The sequence below is a fragment of the Gavialis gangeticus genome, unplaced genomic scaffold (assembly GCF_001723915.1).
Source record: "Gavialis gangeticus isolate Ggan-Ray unplaced genomic scaffold, GavGan_comp1, whole genome shotgun sequence".
In the NCBI taxonomy this organism is placed as follows: Eukaryota; Metazoa; Chordata; order Crocodylia; family Gavialidae; genus Gavialis; species Gavialis gangeticus.
Window position 1 is genome coordinate 34,301,176 of NW_017729029.1, and position 21,418 is coordinate 34,322,593.

The following is a 21,418-nucleotide window of genomic DNA, read 5'->3' on the forward strand; positions in this document are numbered from 1 at the left end:
CCTTGGACGCTTTCTTTAAGAAAGTGGACGAGATGCCGGAAAAACCTACAGCCAGGACTCCCGAGGAGACCCCAGCCAGGAGCCCTGCAAAAAGTCGGGCAGAGTCACCTCAAAGAAGTCCTTCCAAAACAATATGATTGCTATTTACAATATAAATGTGTTAATGTAGCTATATTACTCATCTATAATTGATCAAGTACAAAATTCTGGGGTATTTTTGGTGAAAACAGGGTATCGGGCCCTGGTTCAGAAATGAATCCCCCATTTGTAACATTGTTTTTTATGAGAAAATTGGTTCTGAGTTACAACGTTTCGACTAAAGACATGGTTTTCAGGAACCAGTTGTGTCGTAAATCTGAGGACTGCCTGTACTGTGAACAGTCTGACTAAATATTTTCTCTTTTAAGTGGACCCATTTCAGCTTCTTTAGTTCTGTTTTTCAGTCTATGCTTAATTATTGAGGCAAAGTTATAGAGTTGTATAATTGATATTTTCACAGAATGCTGATACTTGCTGTTGGTACTTTTAGGATGTGACGAGGTACAAGTAAAAACCTGCCTAATAGGCTACCCTTGTATTTTTTTTATTAAAGCTAGCTGTAAGCGCTTTATAAGATGTACTTCTAAAAGCAAGACTTTTGCTATTAAATTTTAGGTGAAAAGTTGTCCTTTGATTCTGCATCAATAATAATGAGAGGAAAATTGTATAAAAGTTGTCATGCTTCTTTTGTGCTGCAGGATTAACAAGATTAAGAGAATACTTCAGTCATTTCTTGCCTCCAGTCTGTTTAAACTTCTATTCAGAATCTGCAGTTTCAGATTTTTTTTCCCTGTTCTATTTGGATTTGCTTCTTTATTTAAATGACAAGAAACAGACATTAGAAGAGTTATTTCAGATATGCTAAGCAAACTTAATGAAAGATAAACCTGCAGAGAATGCCAGTCAAGTGCATTTGTATTTTTTTTGTCCCCTTTCTCACGCCTCTGTGTATAGGTGCTATTCTTACATATGCACTAGGAATAGCTATGCAAATGAACTTAGAAGCCTTGTCCTCACTCTCACTTTTTCCCTTCAAGGTTTTGACTGTTCGTGAACTAGAGCCACACAATGTGGCTGCAATGGCCAGTGGGAAAAGTCCACACTGGCTTTTATAAATGTGCTAGAAAGCTGGCAATCAATAACTTAAGGTAAAACAAAGTCTGTTATAGACTCAGTCAGTGTGCGGGCAAATTAATCCATTTGACTTGCCTCCTCAGTAAAGCCTTTAGTTGACCGCTTATGACAAATTTGTTTTATTTATTGTAGCTATGTGGATTGGTGTCAGAGCTATCGAGTTTGCATCCCTGTAAACTCCCCATCATGAAGACTATTTTTATTTATTCATATATTTTTTGGTTTGCCATGTATTGACTGGCCTCCTGTAGGGATGGTGAGCAAGGTCAAGCACGTATTCCCTTGAACTTATCTTTTCTGTGGAAGACAGTTTTTCAAAGGTGTACTAAGGACAGGCTTTTATGATGAGCAATGTGTTCAGAGTGTCCAATTGAATATTTTGTGATGATTCCTTAACAAACAATATTTTTTGTCTCGAAAAGGTCAAGTGTTGTAACCTCCTAGCCTGGTTCCAGCAGCATTTTTTTTTTTTATTGCTTGCAGCTGGTTTTGAATGGAGCAACTAGATGGCTCGCTTCTTTCAGCAATCACGATCTTTTATGTTCACACAGTGTTCTTTGTTAGCCTCCTGCAAAATGAGAGATTTAGTTTACTGTTCCTGAGAAATAGAAAGAGGCAGTTAGCTGGTTTAGTCTGAGTTAGAAGGCAGGTCTGTAAGGTGCCACATTCCTAACTCATTCAGAGAGGCATGAGCTTTTGTAGGTCTCAGCCTATTTTGTTTGTAAGTATGGTGACCATATTATTTTTAAGGAAATCTGGGACACTGTTTCAAGTGAAGATGGAGTGGCGTGGTGTGCCAGGGAGTCACCGCTGTGTTGTGCGGAAGCAAGGCAGGTGGTCTGGAGCGGTGCCCAGCCCAGCCCGCCCCACATCTCTAGCCTTTGCTCAGGAGAAGCCATGCTGGGCACATGTGCACAGGCTCATGCCTGCTCCAGTCTGCCTGGCTTGCACCAGCACAGCAGCAGTGCTGCCTGCCTGCCTGGTGCACCATGCTGTCCTGCCTCCCTGCTGAACTGTGCCCCCACACACCTGCCTCTTGTCTGCAGCAGTGCTGCTGATTTGGGGAGGCGGGGGGAAGGCACCAAAATACAAGTTCACCCAGGGTGACATTTTCCCTAAGGCCAGCTCTGCTGCCACACACATGCACAGTAGATTTAGTAGAGAAAGAAGGGATCGTGTTAAGTGGGACTTTTGTTTCAATTTTTACCAACTGTCCGGGAAGCCAAGACTGCTTACAAAATCCAGGACTGTCCTGGCAAAACTGTGACGTATGGTCACTGTATCTATAAGGCACCACACTGCCCTGCCTTCTGCCTTTACTACTCTTGTTAACCCTTAGTCATTAAAAATATAGACTGGCTGTTTTGAAGATCTCTTTCATGGGCCTTATCCTGTTAGATATTTGTGCTATGACATTTAGAGCTAAATTCTACTTTGCGTTACGTGCCTAAATGGCACATATTTACTTGCGTGTCTGCAGATATCGGTACTTATTTATAGGGTGAAACAATCTCAAACTATGTGCATGTGTGCTGGAAGTAGGAGTAGGTATGGGGACCTGCCACTATTTAGCCCAACACTGTTTAGCCCCTAACCCCTTGATTGGGGGACTTACCCAGGGAGTGGCAAACCTGGGTTCTAGCCTCTTCACCCAGATGGGCTTATACCTTCTTCTAAGCAAAGCTTCAGGTCTGTGTGGAGGAATTGTTTTAACTTTTTTTTTCTGTCTTAGTTTGACCTGTTTTTGTGCATGTGGGACTTCTGTTGTCTTTGATCTTAGTTTTTTATTTTAGTTTTTGTAATTTCCCAGCTAAATGTGGGAGGAACTTCAACCTTTTCACATAATGTCTTTTGGAAGTAGAGGTGGTTAAAAATCTTTCTTGCTTCATATGCTACTGGGAAATTGAAGATTTAAGTATTTAGTTTTCTTTGGGTTTTAGCTGCTTAATACTTTGAACTGTTTCATTTCACAAAACTGAAATTTTGTGGATGCAGTACCTAAAAGGCATGTTTCTATCGGGAGACTAAGATGGCTGTTTGTTTTGTGTTTATGTAGCTATCAGTTTTACTGAATTACTGGAAAAGAGTTGGTATTAAGACTAAGGATCACTGTACTAGGAAATTCTGACTTGTATAATTCTGTAACAGTTTTAAGATGTGAAGAGTTATTCAGATTTTCCTCAATGGGTTAATACAGTGTGGTTCTGATTACAAAAGGGAAAATGCTGATAAACAGAATAATGTAACAGAAGAGGTGTTTTGGTACGTGTGTGGATGGTTCTTTAGCATGCTCTGGATTAAAATTTTATTTTTTAGAAAATCGAAATGCGTGTTTTAATAGAGCTTGCCAATAAAGTCCAAATCCTGCATTCAGTTTGGCTCCATATGTGCAGTGGTGTACCCAGGTGGAGTTAATCACTCTTCAAAAGATAACTAAGTCATGTCGTTATAAATTTTGAAAAAGTCATGCTGAGATGCACATAAAAGGGTTGGCACTGTATCTTTGTGAAAAGAAAATGGGGGGAAGATGATAGCCATTCAGGTATCAGAGATGTAACACAGTTAAGCATGAATATGTTGTATGGGCTAAGGCTTGGTCATTCCTCAATACTTGCAATGGGAAAACCAATGGAATAGGGATTATGTGGTATTGTAGCCAGCAAAGGTAGTATTTGTCCATTGCCCTTAAATCCCAGAATCTTTAGGGAGCTCGATATGAATGGAGATTTCTGTTGGTTTGTGTGTGCTACATTTTGTTTTGTGGAGTAGACATTGCTCAGTCAGGATTGCTGAAGAGCTTGATTCTTTCACCTTTGTCATAGCCAAATCAAAAGAACTTGATTTGCTTTTGATTAAATATTATACTGTACATGTCATTAGAAAATCCTTCATTTTCTTGTTTAAGATATTATTTTGGGATGTGTGTGGCTACAGTCTGCATGTAAGTATAGGTGAACGTTGTTCCAGAATAGCAGTATCACTATTGACTCATAGATTCATAGATTGTAAGATCAGAAGGGACCTTGGAAGATCATCAGGTCCAGCCCCCTGCACTAAGCAGGAAAGATAACTGGGGGTCAGGTGACCCCAGCAAAGTGACTGTCTAGTCTCTTCTTGAAGATTTCCAGGGTAGGTGATTGCACCACCTCTGGAGGGAGCTTATTCAACCAATCGGAATGCATGGTTTCCTAATGTTTTATGTTTTAATCCATGTGACACACTGCATGAATTGGAATGAGAGGTGTGCACATACACATAATTATTTTGCAATGGACCACATAGACCTTTTGGATCTGCTTTACATAGATCTGCTGTTTGGTAAAATTAAAAGACAACTTAAAATGTAGATTTATTACAGCTGATGAATTTCTTCATGGTATCATAACATGGAAAGTGAGTGGTATGATGCACATAAACAGCCATATAATGCATTTTTAACTATCAAATCTTCAGTCAAAACTAGATACTTACAGCTGAATGTCCTCTTGGTAATGATCATAGAGAGGAGATGAGAATTGCGGTGTGTTCTTTATGTTAGAAGAGAAATTTTAAATTGGAAGATTGACACTACTGAATTTCACATGCAAGGTAGCAGAAATAGTAGAAGTAATGCTAGTTTAAGAAATTGCAAATGGCAAACATTAATTATTTGCTATTTGAACTGGCTCCTGAAGAGCCAGTTTCCTTTTGGGCTAGGGGGAGGCACATTAGAAAAGGAATGCAACAGATTTTATTGGGGTGGGAAACTTGAAGTGTGCCTCCCACAGGTAAGAAATGAACTCTCTTAATGAGATCTTTATGACACCTGAACAGCAGCTAAAAACTGAGGAGATACCATCTATCGGCACTATTATAATATTTCAGAGTTGTTTTTTTAAGCTTTAACTTGAAGTGGTTCTAACAATAGTATGGAATAAAAATGTCTTCAAGAAAATAATTTATTGACTTGCGTTCTGTTGAATGAGAGTAATGCATTGAAAACACAGGAATTTTAAGGGTGGTTTGCTTCTTTTTTCTCTTTTTCAAAGGTGTTATACAGTACTTGAAACCATAAAGTAATTTTGAGTTAGCTTCTGGTTTTGCATTTCTTAGTACACACAGTATTTACATAGTTCTTTGAGACACTTTGGATGTGATTTATATTGACGTTTTTAAAAATATGTTTTTTATTCTTTTTTGTCTATGTACTTGTCTGTTCAATTCATATTTAAAGTGTTAATTAGAAAAAGACCACAAAACAATGAAAGAAATAGTTTGGAAATTGAGAGAGAAAAAGTAGGAAGAAATAAAAATGTGTGTGTACTTCCTATGTTTAGGTGGCAGTCAATGCACACATCCCTCCGGATTATCTTCTTAGAATCTGTGAGAGACTTGGACCCCTTTTAGACAAGGAAATCCCACAGAGTGTTCTTGGAGTGCAGACTTTACTAGGTGTGGGACGGCAGTCTTTGCTAAGGGCAGCAAAAGGTAAGTTTTCAGTTCCATATAGCCACAGTGCATAAATCAACAGCAACAACAAAAATGATTGCAAAGTATCTTTTATATTTGCTGGTTTGATGCTAGACATGCCTTGAGTGTGGACACCGTTCAGGCCAGTTACCAATCTCTGCTTTCTAATAACAGACTTGCTAAAACTCAGTCACTGAGACAGGGTAGCTTCTCTTGGATTGGATTTGTGCTAGAAAAGGTTTGCTGGTATTGCTATGCTGAGGTCCATGTATTTTATTGGCAGCTTCATCTGCCAGGATAACTTATATTGGCACTTTCATGCCAGTATAACTACATAAATACTGCTATACAAAAGTTGCAATGGAAGTACTTCTAGTGAGAGATACGACTATACCAGTAACTGTTTCTAGTATAATTAGGTTCTAAATGGGTAAGGGGTACAGAAAAGTGGTATGGGCTTGTCCCCAGCTAATGGGTATAAGGGATTTTGCTTGGTTTGTAATCCTTCTGACAATTTTAAGTCTGAGAAATGGCGGATCTTCAGGTGCTGCCTGCAGTATGTTAGATAGCTTTATTTCTCTTTTTATTTAGAATCCTTTAATAGCATCCTGTTCAAGGATCTAGGCAACTTCAGTATTTTTTTGAAAAAGGACATGCATTCAGAAGCTTAAAATATACCAGACATAACCAGTTAAAATACTCTATTTTCCCTTGCTACCAACCATTCTTCTTTCTACCAGTCCTTTTAAATCTCAGTTAAAGGAGGAGCTATCCCTAAATGGTCTAAGCAGATCAACTAGGAGCAAATTCCCAAATTGCAGGACCTTCACAGATAATACCCTTCCCATGGTCCAGTTGCTTTAGAGTTTAAGGGGTTGTAGCTTCTTATACCATTTTGTAGGTCATATTATATGGAGGGTTTCGTTTTGATGTACCCACTTGAGACCATTACTCCCTGTTCTGTCATCTTCCATCGCTGAGAACAGTGTAGCTCCATCCTCTTTGGAACCACCCTTCAGTTAGTTGAAGACTGCTATTAAATCCCCTCTCAGTCTTCTCTTTTCCAGAATAAATAAGCTCGGTTCTCTCACTCTCAGAAGTCATGTGCCTCAGCCCCCTCACCATTTTTGTTGCCCTTCACTGGACTCTCTCCAATTTGTCTACATCCTTTCTGTAGTGGGGCCCCCAAAACTGGATGCAGTACTCCAGATACAGCCTCACCAGTGCGAAATAGAGGGGAATTATCATTTCCCTCGATCTGCTGGCAACACTCCTACTAATACAGCCCTATATTCTGTCAGCTTTCTTGGCAACAAGGGCACACTGTTGGCTCATATTCAGCTTATGGTCCACTGTAACCCCGAGGTCCTTTGCTGCAGAGCTGCTGCTTAGCCAGTCAGTCCCCAGTCTGTATCAGTGCATGGGATTGCTCCATCCTAAGTGCCGGAATCTGTGCTTCTCCTTTTTGAACCTCATGAGTTTCTTTTTAGTTCAATCCTCCAATTTATCTAGGTCTCTCTCTGAACATCTGTGTGCATGTTCTTGTATGCACGCACGCACACACACACTGCTAGTGAAACTAGGTACCTTTGTTACTATGACTCTAACTGCAGCACACAGAAGTGTTGGGATAATGAATAAATGTGAGATGTCTAAAATAATCTGGAATAGCCTTTCTGTGTGATAGTGTTTAAACTTGAAAATGCCTTTTCTCAGTTTTTTTCATGAGCAGAAAGGAGTGCTGGGCCATACTGTAAATCTGAGCATCTCCTAATTGCATGGGATAATGCCCTGCTAAGTGATAGGATATCACGTTTTAAAGTTGCCTCCTTTGTAAATACAGAAGAAGTTTTGTGAGCCAGTGGCCGAGCCTTGCCTGGCTTGGCTGCATACTGGTGTGACTGGGTAAAGTTCTAAAGAAATATGTCATCTTATTGGGGGGGGACACCCAAAGAAAAACAGGATTATTTGAAATTGGATGGGGGTTCATAATGTTAGTGTGGCTAAATGAACAGATTGAGGGCCAAAGATCAAAGGAGTCAGTTAAAGTTGTGTAACTTGTCGAGTAAAATAATGACTTTCTTTTATCAGGCAGACATTTCTTCCAGGTATGTGACTTTTTATTTATAGAGAAAGTATATTGACCATATACTGCTTGAGAGTGTAACAGGTGTCTTAATTCTAAGAAGTAGGGTCACCTTTCCCAAAGTTATAGTTTCAGATTTTTTTTAACACTTCATTTTAGTATTAATATTGAAAGCAAATGGAGACTTCTGTACCTTGTTTTCTGGAAAAATTAAGTCGGTTCTTTTACATATAATTTTGGTAAGAAAAAGCTGAATGGAATTTGGTTTGTAAATAACAAATATTCAGCAGGGCTTTGTCTTTGAGGCCCCTGGCAGATGTTAAAATAATGGTGCCTTTGGGATCTGATGAATTTTATGAGGCATCTGAAACATTGTGTTTCCTGTCATGCCAGGTGTGCTTTGCAGGATGTGTAAATTGTGGGATGGTATATAAAATTCTTCAGATTCCAGTTGTGCCACTGCAGAGCTACCTCCAGAGCTGTTTTGGAACCTGGAGCTGCCTCATGCCTGATCCTGATACTCCGCTGAGTGTTAAGATTGTGCACAGGCCAGTCCCAGTTTAGGACTTGAAGCTGTCCTCAGCTTGATTCTGGTGATTGGGCTGAGGATAGCTCCAGACAGCCCCATGGCTGGTTGGAAGTAAGGAACTGTCTGGGCTGGAAATCAGCTGACCATGTTCAGAAGATGCTATGTTCAGAGATTTAAATTGTTATGCACCAGTCAGTGGCAGTAACCTTCAACTGCACAGCTTCTCTTTAGCATAGAAGCTCACTTTTTTCCTTCCAGATATTCACAAATGGAAAATGTCAAGGTCTGATTTTTGAGACACACTGTTGAGCACTCCCAGAAACTGCTAACTCCTTCCACTGGAGGGAAGCTTCTCTGAGTCCAGTTGGCAGCAAGATAGCTGGAGAGCCTTTAAAGAAAATAGTTTTAATGTGAAAAACAATGTCAAAAATATAGAAAGAGAGAGAATGTGGAAAGGGCATACTGCCATCAATTGCAGGAAACCAGATTTACTAAAACAGACCTCTGCCCATCTCCTTTCCCCCACCCACATCTCAAAGGATGCTTGTGTGTATATGGTTCCCAAATGTACAGTACACTTGATATAAATTGAGATGAAAAGTCAAGATTGGTACTTTGTACCTCATATGATTTTTTTTTTTTTTAGCTAAAGTATTTACCACCACCTCTCCTCCCGCATCATATGTAGACTTGCTAAAACCAAGAAGCCAAGTGAATAAAGAGAATTTGGCAATGTCAGATTTCCTGTCCAGTAATATCTTAAGATCAGAGATTCATCTTTTTTTTTTAATACAAGGAATTTACCTTTAAAATGACTGAGTTTAATATTCTATGAGAACTGTCATTCTGAGGCTAAGCAAGGCACTCTAGGCAGTCAGAGGGTTGGATCTTGTGGTATTGTCATTTCTAGCAAAAACAGATCAATTGAGTGTAGAACTCAGGTTTGCAAATCATTGTGTTGACCAGCTGTTAATCTTGCTCATCTAGACTTCAGGCATACGCTATGGAAGGGATCTGCATTTGCAGCTCTTCACAGAGGCAGGCCTCCCGAACTACCTGTCAATTATGGGAAGCCACCAAATGTGGGTAAGTAATATCCAATTCAAATATAAATAAGTTGTACCTGCCATTTCCATACCTTTGTAATTGTTTTCAGTTGAAACTTTATTAACCGAGACACTGTGTTGGACTTCGTATGTATTTTTGGTGACTTTCAAGATAAACTTCTCTCCAAAGCTTTACATTAAACACAGGTTAGTCATTTTTACATTATTTAGGCTTTTTTCTTACCACAGACCTTTTTGATTTGTTCTCATTTAAAATCCGTGTGTGTGTGTGCATGCGTGTGTATGTGTACGTGTACAGACACACAGGTTGTTGTTGTACTCTTGCTAAACAGTAACAGATGTTGAAGTCTTGTGTGTCATCTTCCTATCAGATGAGAAATCAACCATGTTAACAGTGAATATTTTGTATTTTAAGTTGTTTTACACTAAATATACCTGTCCTTGAATAGAGATCAATGCAGACAGTCCCTTCTTTTAGAAATCTTAGTTGGAACACCAATTCTTCATTCCCATGGAATTTTTCTTTCTCGAGAGTTGACTGCAATAAGAAAAAGATTAAGAAAGCAAACAAAATGTTTGAAATAGAACCCACCAAGAATGAAACCATTCTGCACCATTCCAAAACTAGTGACATGAGCTCTTCTTCAGACTAAACACTGAAGAGAAGACCTTTTAAGACTTGCATAAAGCAGTGCCAACTGGTAACTTCTATTTAGATGTGCAGGCATAAGTCTATCTAAACCGTTGTCTGTATGGGAAAGTTTAGTGAGTTATAGACTTGGGCTCAGGACAGAAATTACACGTAAACCAGTATAAGTGATTGGAAACCAGCCTAAAACTATAACAGAACAGAAGTTTGGTGCACATAGACTGGTTTCAAAATGGCAGAACCTGGTTTAAGATGGACCTGGATGGATCTTGTACCAATTTTAATCAGTTTAGGTTAGACTGGTCTATTGAGTTTCTGTTCCAGATCCCCTCCTGACTCAAGTTAGGTCATAGCCCCCCAGCATCCCAGGGTGCTTTGTGCCCCCCTTGCTTAACCCCTCCTTGCAGGGAAGGTGGGCGTGCCTCTGGCAGTGCTCCTTTGCATCCCTGGGCTGTTACAGAGCTGAGGCAGCAAAGCCTCTGATTCCTAGCCCTGCATCCTTCCTGCAGCTGTAAGCCAGGTGGGGCAGCAGGGGGGAGGCAGGGGAATGAAGCCCCCTGTCCCAGCCCTGGGTTCCCTCCAAGCTGGGGTTTGCCTAGCTAGGGGGAGCACCATGTCACAGGAGGGGTGGTTTCCCCTGCCTCCATCTCAGCCTTCTCCGTTCCCCCACAAAGCAGGCATCCTCTGCCCAGCTGGGGTAGCCCTTGTTGCTGGGGGATTTCCCCTTCAAATCTGGTGGAGTTGGCTGTACAGCCTTGTCCTCTGTGGCCACATCCAGATGAGCGTGGCTGTGCGGTATGTGCTGTACCTGCTGCACGTTCAGTTGTTCTCGGTGCTGTAATGGAGCAGCATGGAGGGTTTCTTTGATCTGTGGATATTCAGGGGTCAAAAATAACTGCAGAGAAAAAAAGCAGAGCAGCGCATATGGGAACAGCACGCACCAGAAAGAAGTGAAGCCGAGCTGCCCAGAGCCATGTTGCAGCTGCCAGCCAGGCTCCACACGGCAGAATTGCTGCTTCTGCTGCAGCCCCAGGAGGCCCCCAGGACCGCAGGTCAGGTTGCTGGAGCCAGCCCAGTGCTGGCCCCAGGCTTCCCTACCCCACCCGAGGTAACTTGCTTCACACTTCCCTGGGGACAGCTAGTGGTGGCGCTGCTTGTTCTCCCCTGGGAACCAAACATCCACATGTGGACATGCCGTATGAGTCTCTGCCTCTGAGTTGTAGTGGGGAGCTAAGCCACCACCCCCATCTTGGCCCCCCGGCACCAGCAGTAGTCGGCAAGATGCTCCAGACAGCCCCAGCGGCTTGTACAGGGTGTTGGGGCTTGATCCTTCCTTCTAAGAAGCCGGTCTAGCTGGGTAGGGATGAAGCAAATCTGCCCCCCAGCTGGGCAGACCCCAGTTTGGGGGAGCTGGGATTGGGGTGGAGGGCTTCCCTCCCACAGGTCAGAGACAGATTTGCAGCGGGTAGGGGTGTTCAACCGGCCAGGCTGGGTGGAGACGGGGAAACTTCCTTGTAGTGGGGTCTCCCACGGCAGGGGAATCTACTGCAGGTTGTTGGGGGCATGTGCTGGGCAGCCAAGGAGAGATGGCATCTGCTTAGCTCTACTCGAGTGCTTTCAGTAACGTCTGGCAAGCTGGGAGGTATGCAAGAGCGCCCCTGCTTTCTGGCCTCCTCCAGTGCAGGCATCTGCATATCTTCCCCAACCGAGTGAGTGCGAGTTCCATTGATTAACAGTCCAGTCCACACAACTTAGAGAAACCTGCAGTGACTGAATTGATTTCCCCTCAGGCTTTTCGACTGTTTTTACTTAGGCTTAGTTATATCAGGGTGCATAGTGGTAGGAGAAGGGGTTCTTTTTGTGGCTTAGCATAAATACCTTTCTAAAGTGTTTAAAAGCAACAAAAAAAAAAAAATCCAAAATAATTGTCTACTGAGGGACACAAGCTTGAAAGAGTACTGCAGACCTTCCCAGCTGTGTGCACCATTAAAATCTGGGGCGCAGGCAGCTGGGGATCAGGGAGCTCCCCGATCCCCAATGGCACGATTGGGATCTGAGGAATTTTACGCCCCATACTACAAATTGTGTAGTGGCATGGCAGGGAACATGTTTTTTGTGATCGGGCATAAAATTCCTGAGCTCCTAGTTACACAGTTACATTAATGTCTGCCAGGGGCCTCTCTGAAAGAAAAAAATGAATACCCTCTGTTAATGCACTCTATTTATGGTATATATTTTATTTTTAATCTGGTGTTAAAAGCATACTCATTTTTGTTTGTAGACTTCTTCACTTGCATCCTTCTTTAAATGAAACAAGTTTAAAAATGTAACAGGAAATTCTTTTTGATCACGTCCAGTCACTTAGTCCAGTTATCTTTTATTAATTTAAAATACCTATCTGTTTAATTTCACTGGGGGTTTTTTTTTCTCTTCTCACTCCTGCAGTCTCTGCCTTAACTTTTCTGGGAATTGTTTGCCCTTTACTACCTTGAGTGGATTCCTGTTTCCTTGCTCGCCAAAGCTAGTACTTATGGTGATAGTATCCAGGGATATTTTAAAATTTCTCTTCATGTATTCTGTGTTGGTGGCGGTGAAGATGATTTATGTTTTTTACATTTCTGGTCTCTCTTTAATTCTCAAAGATCAGTCTTGGTAAGAAACAGACAGACCTAACACACTGGGTTTCAATCGCAATTTCAAACCAGTCAGTATAGTTTTCTGGGCAAGGTGTGTCACTGGTACAAGTGACAGAATAGCACATGTAATGAATGTGTGTATGGGGGAGGAGTGGGGAGCAGAGTGCTTTTTAAAATATATGTGAAATGGAAACAGATTGCAGTATTTCTGTGCAGTTCTCTGTAAAACGTACAAAAATACTGCATTAGTGAGCTTTGTCTTTGGTCAAATAGCTTTTGTGTTACAGATTTATGCCTTTTTTGACTAGGTAGATGGACTGTAAAGAGCCTGACTTTTATGGTTATTGCGTACACGACTCAATGACTTGAAATAAAGTAAAGGCTCTGGGTTACATCCTTTAAAGATGATTCAGACAACTGAATGTCTTGAGAAATGTGTGTATCATGACTTAATCATAATGAGCAGAACATTCTTTTGAGTTGTTCCTTCGTTGGTATATGCTGAAGGTACATATTTTACCTTTGTGATACTTTAATTGTGAAATGTAAGTTTAAGGGGTAGAAAGAATGATTTTTTTTTTATTTGGAGGTTTCTCTTGCCCAGGAGGTATTTTTGACATCACCACCTGTTGTGTGTATTTTCAAGTAATCTTATTTTATAAATATTGATGTATATGGTTATAATTTATAGGGTCTGTTATCCTTTCTGAATGTGTAAATAATGATAAACACAGTCTACATAAAAAATACTAAAATATTAAAACTTGGTTATAATTGAGCTATATGTTCATTATAGGTTATATTGTTAACTTTTGTAAATTCTATTCCTGAACACTTCTTCCAAGCCTTTTTCTGTATATGTGTTGTCTTGTGTGATGAGTTTATTTAATGTAAGATTATGTTGGATATTGTGAAAAGAATGTCTTGGCATGTATTTGTAATGTGCCATGCAAGCATATTGTTCTTCATGAAAGCCCTTATTATGCAAAAGTATATTACTTGATAGTAAATAGTGAAAAATCTTGCTGCTAAAAAAGACAAAAGATAGTGTCGGTATTCTGTAACGTGTTTTATAGAACAGTTTAAATTCTAGTGGACAAGCAGCTGTTAGCTATCCAGATCAGAGATGCCAGTATGATAGAGATGTCCTACAGTATAGATTTCATATTAGAAAATTACCAAAACAAACAAGTAAACCTCCTCATCCCTAAGTTTCTCACCAGAGGGAACTTTCTCAATGTGAACTCCTGTAGTGCTGGATTAGACAGTTTGAAAGACCTCTGACATGTGTCCTAATGCACTTGCATGCAAAAGTAGTCATGCTACATTATAGTGTTTGTTTAAGTGCCAGCTTTTAAATAATTTAGGACACCGGTGTTCTAGCTTGCTTGTGAAACTGTTGATTTGTATGCTGCCCTTCCCCACAAATACTGCAGTTGTACATGCAAGTCATTAAGTGTACATGGAAATAAAAATAATAAGCAAGGGGAAGAATGAGTAGGGTTACAGTGTTTTGCATGATTTTGCCTCAATGATCACTATTAATGTAAATGATACCAGTGCTACTACTGTACCTACTACTATTTCTGTGTGGATGAGACTGTCCATAGTTATCTAATTGGCCATAGAGACCTGTAGCTTCTTTTCTTCACCGTAGCATGTGTACACAGTTAGGGATTTCCTGTTGGCAGGAGGTTGATGTTCCTGGGGACATTATCAGCTGCAGGGATTGTATCTCTGTAATATTTACACCAAAACTGTGCTGAAGGTGATTATTTTCCACTCATCATTCAGAGCCCAATCCTGTGATGTGTGGAAGATGCTGTACACCTTTCAGGGTGCATTTGTAAAGGGCTCAAGTGTCATATCTTTGTAAAATATTGTATGTTCAGATTATAACAATACAGTGTTTAAATTTAGAAGGATTTAGTTTGGTCTCAGGATATCACATTAGGACTAGAAATATTATCAGCTTTCTGTGACTCCTTCTGATTCTTCAATCATAAGGAATGGAAAATGGAAGGTTGGTAACTCTGCAGAGGCTGAGTTAAACTACCTTGTGCATTTATGCAGCTGAGCAATTCTGAATTTCCAGACTGAAATGTGTTGGGTCCTTTTTGGTTCCTTTTTAGGTTGTAACTCTTAACATTGGATTTCCTGGTGTATATGTGTGATTCTTGCATTGTTCTACTTTTTAATGGTGTGAGTGGTGTGTTTTAAATGCTAATATCCTTATAGTGATTTTTATGTTTACTGATTCCAGTAACTTGGAGTCTGATTTAAAAAAAATCATATATATATATATGTCTCACGTACATTTATTTTTCTGGCAAATGGAGTATTATAAAAGTGCATGTAGCTAGGGTGTGAGGGAACTGGAGTTAGTTGTTGAGAAGCAGCTCTTCTATAGCATGCTCTTCTATTTTATATGCAGATTATAATCCTGCTTTTTGGGTAGAGCAAGGAAGGGTTAATGATCTGCAGGTGCCCACGGGATTCATTGGCAATACAAACAGAGCTGGCTGTGTTGCTTGGAGTGGATATGCCAGGATGTAAAACAGATAGGGTGGCTCTTCCTTAGGATGTCCTAAAATCTGTGGAGGTAGAGTATAGATTCGCAATAGATCTGTAGTCCTCACACAAAAGGGAAGCTGCGTTCTAACATGAGATCAGAAAGTTCCCTTCCTGAAGGGAGAATAACTCTGGTTATGTGTGGCATAAAGCTGCTAGAACTTTGGGGAATGTGGGAACTGAAGTGTAAATGAATATTGTGACAAGTAAAAGTTAGAAATAGCAGCAAGTTTCACTGGCACCTATATGTCTAAGTGATGAAGCATTTAGGTAACTAGAAATTTAGATTCTCCCACCAAAGAAAGCTCTTCTATAACTTAACAGAATAATTCCCTTTTTTTAAAAAAAGGAAGTCTGGATGCATGCTTATTTTCTACCATTGTATACATCTTCAGTTTAAAAGATCCTTTTAGTAAAAACTAGTGGTCACGGTAGAGTTGGCAGCTTTTATGCCCAAGTATGAAGTAGTGCAGCAAATTAGATATGTAAATAATATTTCTAAGAGTTAGTTAGGGTTCTTTACGTGAGAATCACTTTAAGCACTGAACACAATAACATTATTGTACTAAAGGAACCAGATTTCAGAAAGACATTTTACCGTGTGCATGTGTATATGTAATTCCCTGTTTAGAGATTACTTGAGAGATTTTCTACTGAAAGAAGTGGGAACTGGAATGACATGTTTTCATTTATTTGCTATTTCTTGTCTGGTAGTAGTAAATCAGTAAAACATAGAGACATGGAAAATAAATTGCATCCCACTTTTTGTGTAGTATGTTTGCATGTTTATGTCTCTGAGGTTTTTTTTTTTTTTTTATGGGAATCCTGTCCATTGAATGATTCACATTTTTGTTCAGAGGTGCCATTGCTGTGATGAAGCCAGTACCATTTTAATGGCAAATAATATGTCAATATTTCTATGGTAGTTGTTGTTCAAGCATTGTACCAACTTTAGTGCAAGTTGTTCTTAGTTTCTCATCTAAGGTATGGAAATATTATTTCCATTTTGAGATGGGGAAAGAGAAACAGAGAAAAGTTAAAAGATACTTTATATTATATTAAGGGTGAATCAGTTGCACAGCTGGTAATCAGTGTTATAAATCAGTGGATTAAAGGGGGCAGTGATGCGTAACTGCCAATCACTTTCATCTGAAATTTAACACTTAACATCTATTAGTGGCTTTGAAAACTTCTGCCTTGTTTGTATCAAAAGATGAGTAAAATTTTCAAAAGCACCCAAGTGATTTAGCTTACTCATGTCTGCCACAAATTTAGGATATACTATGCTTCATCTGCTCTGCAGTAACTGTCTGCACATACATTCTTACCCCATGCTAAATGGGAACTCACCTACAATAGCTTAGTTCTTCTCCTTGGTGTGCAAGTTGCTGTTCAGTAGTTTTCATTTATTATGTGGTAAGAATGTGCGCGTTGGTAGTTACTGTGGAGTAGCAAAGATATGATAAATCTCCCCTCCTCCCTCCCCACCACCCTGTTTTTTTTTTAACTTTATGGCAGCTTGTTTGCATGCCCCATACCATAATACTGCTAAATGACTTGGGTGCTTTGAAATACTTTAACGTAAGAAAATAGACCACATACTTTTTTTTTAAATAAAAAATATGTTTTCAGGGATATTTTAGAAAAGAATGGCAAGGTTCTTTGACTAGATGTGATATCTTTTATTAGACCAAATGAGTAGTTGGAAAAAAAAATTCTTGGCAAGATTTCAGGCACAGTCACCTTTCTTCAGGCATGGGGAGTCACTGCTGTTCTGAGACTCCAAGAAATGAAGGAAGCTAAAAGTGTGGCAGGATGTCAGTGAAAATGTAAATAGGTAGAATTAGAAAGACAGAAAAGAACAACACTCTTTGAAAATCTATTGTAAAAGTTGCAGTACAGTGAGAGGGTTGTGTTTAATGAGCATAACTTGGCATGTATGTGTTCCTTCCTGATTTGTTCTATTGTTAATTTTTTAAAATTGTATTTACCAAATTTTGAAACTTAAAAAGCAAATATCTTATTGTCATACTTCATTAAACCCAAGCACTGATGAGCAAATAGAATAGTCATGTGACTAAATGTCTGCATCTTGAAACTGGCATCATTGTTAGGGCTGTGTGAAACTTCGGTTGCTGATTTTGATTCGGTGGAGATTCGGACCGATTCAACAGACAAATCTCTGAATCCGAATAGAATCAGGAGACCCTTTAATCTCTCAGAATCAAATCGGAACCCTCTGAATCAGTTTGGAGAGATTTGATGATTTGGACATAGATGCAGCTTTATGTTTTTTCTACATACTGTTTTTTCTACTATCACTGAGTCCAATAAAAATTGGAAATGATTGGAGCCATAAGTGGCAGCTTTTTCCTTTTTTTTCTCTCTGAGATCTGAGTAAAAACCCTGATTTTATTTTATTTTTTTTGCTTTGTGTCTTGCCAGTGTAAGCTGCTATTAATATTATATTGTCCTAGTCCATGGGGACCACTATCAATATGATGTTCAGATGCCAAGTCCAGGAGGTTAGAAGGCATGGTTGGGATTCACGGGAAGGTTTGCTTGTGTAGGGTTTTGGGCAATAAGGTGGTTGGGGTGGGAGCTGAAGTGCTCAGATTTTGGGGAATTGTTTGGGGAACCTTGTCCATGGGTGATTTGCTTCTTGTAAGCTGCTCTGAGCCTTCTGGATAGGGCAGGATGTAAATATATAAACAAACAATAAGTAAATATAAAGCTGTGTTGTTTGATTCATCCTAAAGTACCTGGAAGTCTAAGCCAATCAGTGTCTAAAGAGACTTATATATATTTATTTATTTTTTGTTCTGCCCCCCCCTCTCCCCCCAGTAAATATAATTTCTGCCAGGCAACTAACTGGATATGGACGCTTCAGCCATTTGTTCCCATCATCCACCTATCAATACATGAAGATGCACAAGAGGATTCTGGGGCACTTATCATCTGTGTATTGTATAGCATTTGATCGCAGTGGAAGACGTATTTTCACAGTGAGTTTAAAATTTTTAATTTTGAATCTGGTGCATTTAAACCATATAATGTTCCTGCCCAGAGGAACCTCCTACTTCCTTTAATTTGCTTTTTTCTAGACTGCATGTTTCACAGTACTGGTAGTCTTTCTTATATTTCAGTAAAAACTTTCTAGCAGACAGTATAGTGAGTTGTCTTATTATGGATTATTAAAGCTGTGTGACATCTGCAAAATATACTCTAATAGATTTGCATTATGAAGTACAAAATAGTTTATAATTAAACTACAAGAGTCAAAATAAGTGAAAAAGTTAATTTTGATCATTTTTCCCTTCTGTGAATCCACAGAGTTTGTTAATTCATTGTGCATCTCAAAGTTGTAAATGTGTGCTATTAACTTTTTATCATACTTCAATATTCAAAAGCAGCTTTTTTCACCTTTACCGAAAAACATAGGGATCACTCTACACCCTTTTCTTTTGTTGAAGTCTCCTTTCTTTTCTCTGTCTGCTTTCCCAGCTACAATTACAGGCAGGACTGCTTTATGTTTGATATTTTATTTAGTTAGTGAAATTACGTGTAAAACCAACTTACATTTTACATTATATTCAATTATATCAGCATATTGCATTACACTTTTCAAAGTGTAATAACAAATTCTGAGCAGAACTGAGGAGTCAGAGGGTCAGACCTGGATCAAGCATAGATCTAGCAAAAAAAATTCCTATGCCAGGAGTTTTTCTGCTTGAATATTGGCCACGTCTACATGAGATGTTTACCGCGGAGCTGACTAATTAGCTCTGCAATAGCATCTTGGTGTCTGTACATTAGGACTGTGCGAAACACCATTGTTTTGTTTTGACCACCATCTCAAAGGGATAGTGTTTTGTTTTGGTTTGAAGCACTGTCCTGTTTCATTTAGTTGAAACTGTTTCGCTGTTTTGACTCTTTTCAATGTTTCACCCATGGGCTATAATGGGGAATCATGAAAATGCCTAAAACATTGTCGTTTGTTGCCTGATTTGGATGCAAATTGCAGGGATTGTAGCCCCTTCTGAGGGCATGAAGCCTGCCAAGTTTCAAGGAGATAGGTTTAGAGGTTTCTCAGAAACTGCACCTCAGATCCTTGAAAGCAAAATTTGTGACACTTGCTGGCAGCAGCAGCTTCCTGTCATCCGGCATGCAGATCTGGGGGCTTGCACCCCTGGGAGGGCTGTGGGGCTGTGCTGGACTCCTCCTGGGGGTGCGGGCCTCCAGTTCTGTGCTGGATGACAGGAGGCTGCTGCTGCTGTCTGGAACCGGTGCTGAGCACAGCCCACACCCAGTGCCAGGCTCCATGGGGCTCAGCCCAGTGGCAAGAGGTGGAGCGCAGCCCCAGCTCTGCCTGCCTCCTGTCACTGGGCTGTGCTCTGTAGGGCTGGTGAAGCCTCATGGAGCACAGCCTGGCAGCAGGAGGCGGGCAGAGCCAGTGCTGCACTCTAATCGGCTCTGCCATCCCCACGGAGTGCAGCCTGGTGGCAGGAGGCAGGGAGAGCCAGGGCTGTGCTCTTCACTGGGCTGCGGAGCCACTCGGAGCGTAGCCCTGGCTCTCACTTGCCTCCCACCACCAGGCTGCTTTGAAACTCGAAACATTTTGAGTGCCCTCGTTTCATTTCAAAGCTGTTTCAGTGCTTTTTGTTTCATTTCAATTTTGCTGTTTGGAGCCAAAAGCAAATAATTTTTATTTGATTAGCCCAAGAAATGTAGTTTTAGACAAAAAAAACATGCCTCCCTAAGCATTTTGGGAGTTTGACAGATTCTTCTAGGGTGTCCATGAGTCCCCTTCCTGCTCATGTCTTCTTGCAATCATAGAGTTTCTCTCTGGAAGCTAGTGTTCTCCCCCATAGTTGGTGATAAACCCTTTCATTTATCATCTCCAATCCTCTTTGGCAGATCTGTCTCCCAGAAAGGGATCATTGTTTAGTTAATATCCCCTTGGACAGAATAACTCTTCTGTGGAGTGCCCAAAATTTTGTCCAAGTGTGTATGCCTCTGAATAGAGGGCATTCAAGGTTTAATGACACTCCATTGTTAGCCCTGTGCCCTGTCCCTTAGAACAGTGGGGGCCAACCTGGCTAACTGGCTTAGGGACTGCACCCAAAGAGTGGTGGTTGATGGGTCATTTTCAACCTGGAAGGAGGTGGGCAGTGGGGTCCCACGGGGTTTGGTCCTTGGGCCGATATTATTTAATATCTTCATCAGTGATTTGGACGAGGCTGTGTTGAGCACCCTCTCCAAGGTCGCAGATGATACCAAATTATGGGGCAAAGTTAATACACCAGAGGGCAGGGAGCAGTTACAGGCTGACCTGGACAGGTTAGATCAATGGGCAGAATGTAATAGGATGCAATTCAACAAAGATAAATGTACTCTACCTAGGAAGGAGGAATCCCCAGCACACCTACAGTTTGGGGGAGGTCCTCCTCAGAAGCTCAGAGGCTGAGAGAGATCTTGGAGTCATAGTTGACTCCAAGATGAACATGAGCAGGCGGTGTAACGAGGCCATCAACAAAGCCAATTGCACCTTGTTGTGTATTAACAGATGCATGACCAACAGATTGAGGGAGGTGAGGCTCCCCCTCTATGCAGCGCTAGTTAGGCCACAGTTGGAGTACTGTGTCCAGTTTTGGGTGCCACACTTCAAGAGGGACATGGACATTCTGGAACGGGTTCAGAGGAGGGCCACCCGCATGATTAGTGGTCTCCGTGAAAGACCCTACAAGGAGAGGTTGAGAGATCTGGATCTCTTCAGCCTATACAAAAGATGGTTGATGGGTGATCTTGTGGCCGCCTATAAATTTATCAGGGGAGGATAGCAGGGAATTGGGGATGTGCTGTTTTCCAGAGAACCCCAGGGAGTAACTAGGAATAATGGGTGCAAACTAGTGGAGAGTAGATTTAGGTTAGACATTAGGAAGACATTTTTTACAATAAGGGTGGCCGGAGTCTGGAATGGGCTTCCAAGAGAGGTGGTGCTGTCACCTAACTTGGAGGTCTTCAAGAGGAGGCTTGACAATCACCTGGCTGGGGTCATCTGACCTCGGTCCTCTTTCTTGCTGGGGTGGAAGGGGGTTGGACATGATGATCCATTGGGTCCCTTCCAACTCTATAATCTATGAACTTTTTTTGACAGCAGTGCCACAAATTAGCCCTGTACCCTTCCCGAGTACCACTCTGATGCCTTTCCCCTGCCTGATGTGCTGCTCCACTTTCTGATTCCCACCCTGTGCTTCA

The 21,418-nt window shown here is 40.8% G+C and overlaps 1 protein-coding gene across 1 annotated transcript in view; it reads left to right on the forward strand.

Annotated features, from left to right (window-relative positions):
* BRWD3 (bromodomain and WD repeat domain containing 3) overlaps window positions 1–21,418 on the forward strand; it is a gene marked incomplete at its 5' end in the record, with an annotated part of 122,000 nt that overhangs the window by 9,744 nt on the left and 90,838 nt on the right. Inside the window, 3 exons of the mRNA XM_019521031.1 lie at window positions 5,490–5,640; window positions 9,225–9,323; window positions 18,005–18,165. Coding sequence (XP_019376576.1) covers window positions 5,490–5,640; window positions 9,225–9,323; window positions 18,005–18,165 — 411 coding nt within the window. The remainder of the gene's footprint in view (window positions 1–5,489; window positions 5,641–9,224; window positions 9,324–18,004; window positions 18,166–21,418) is intronic.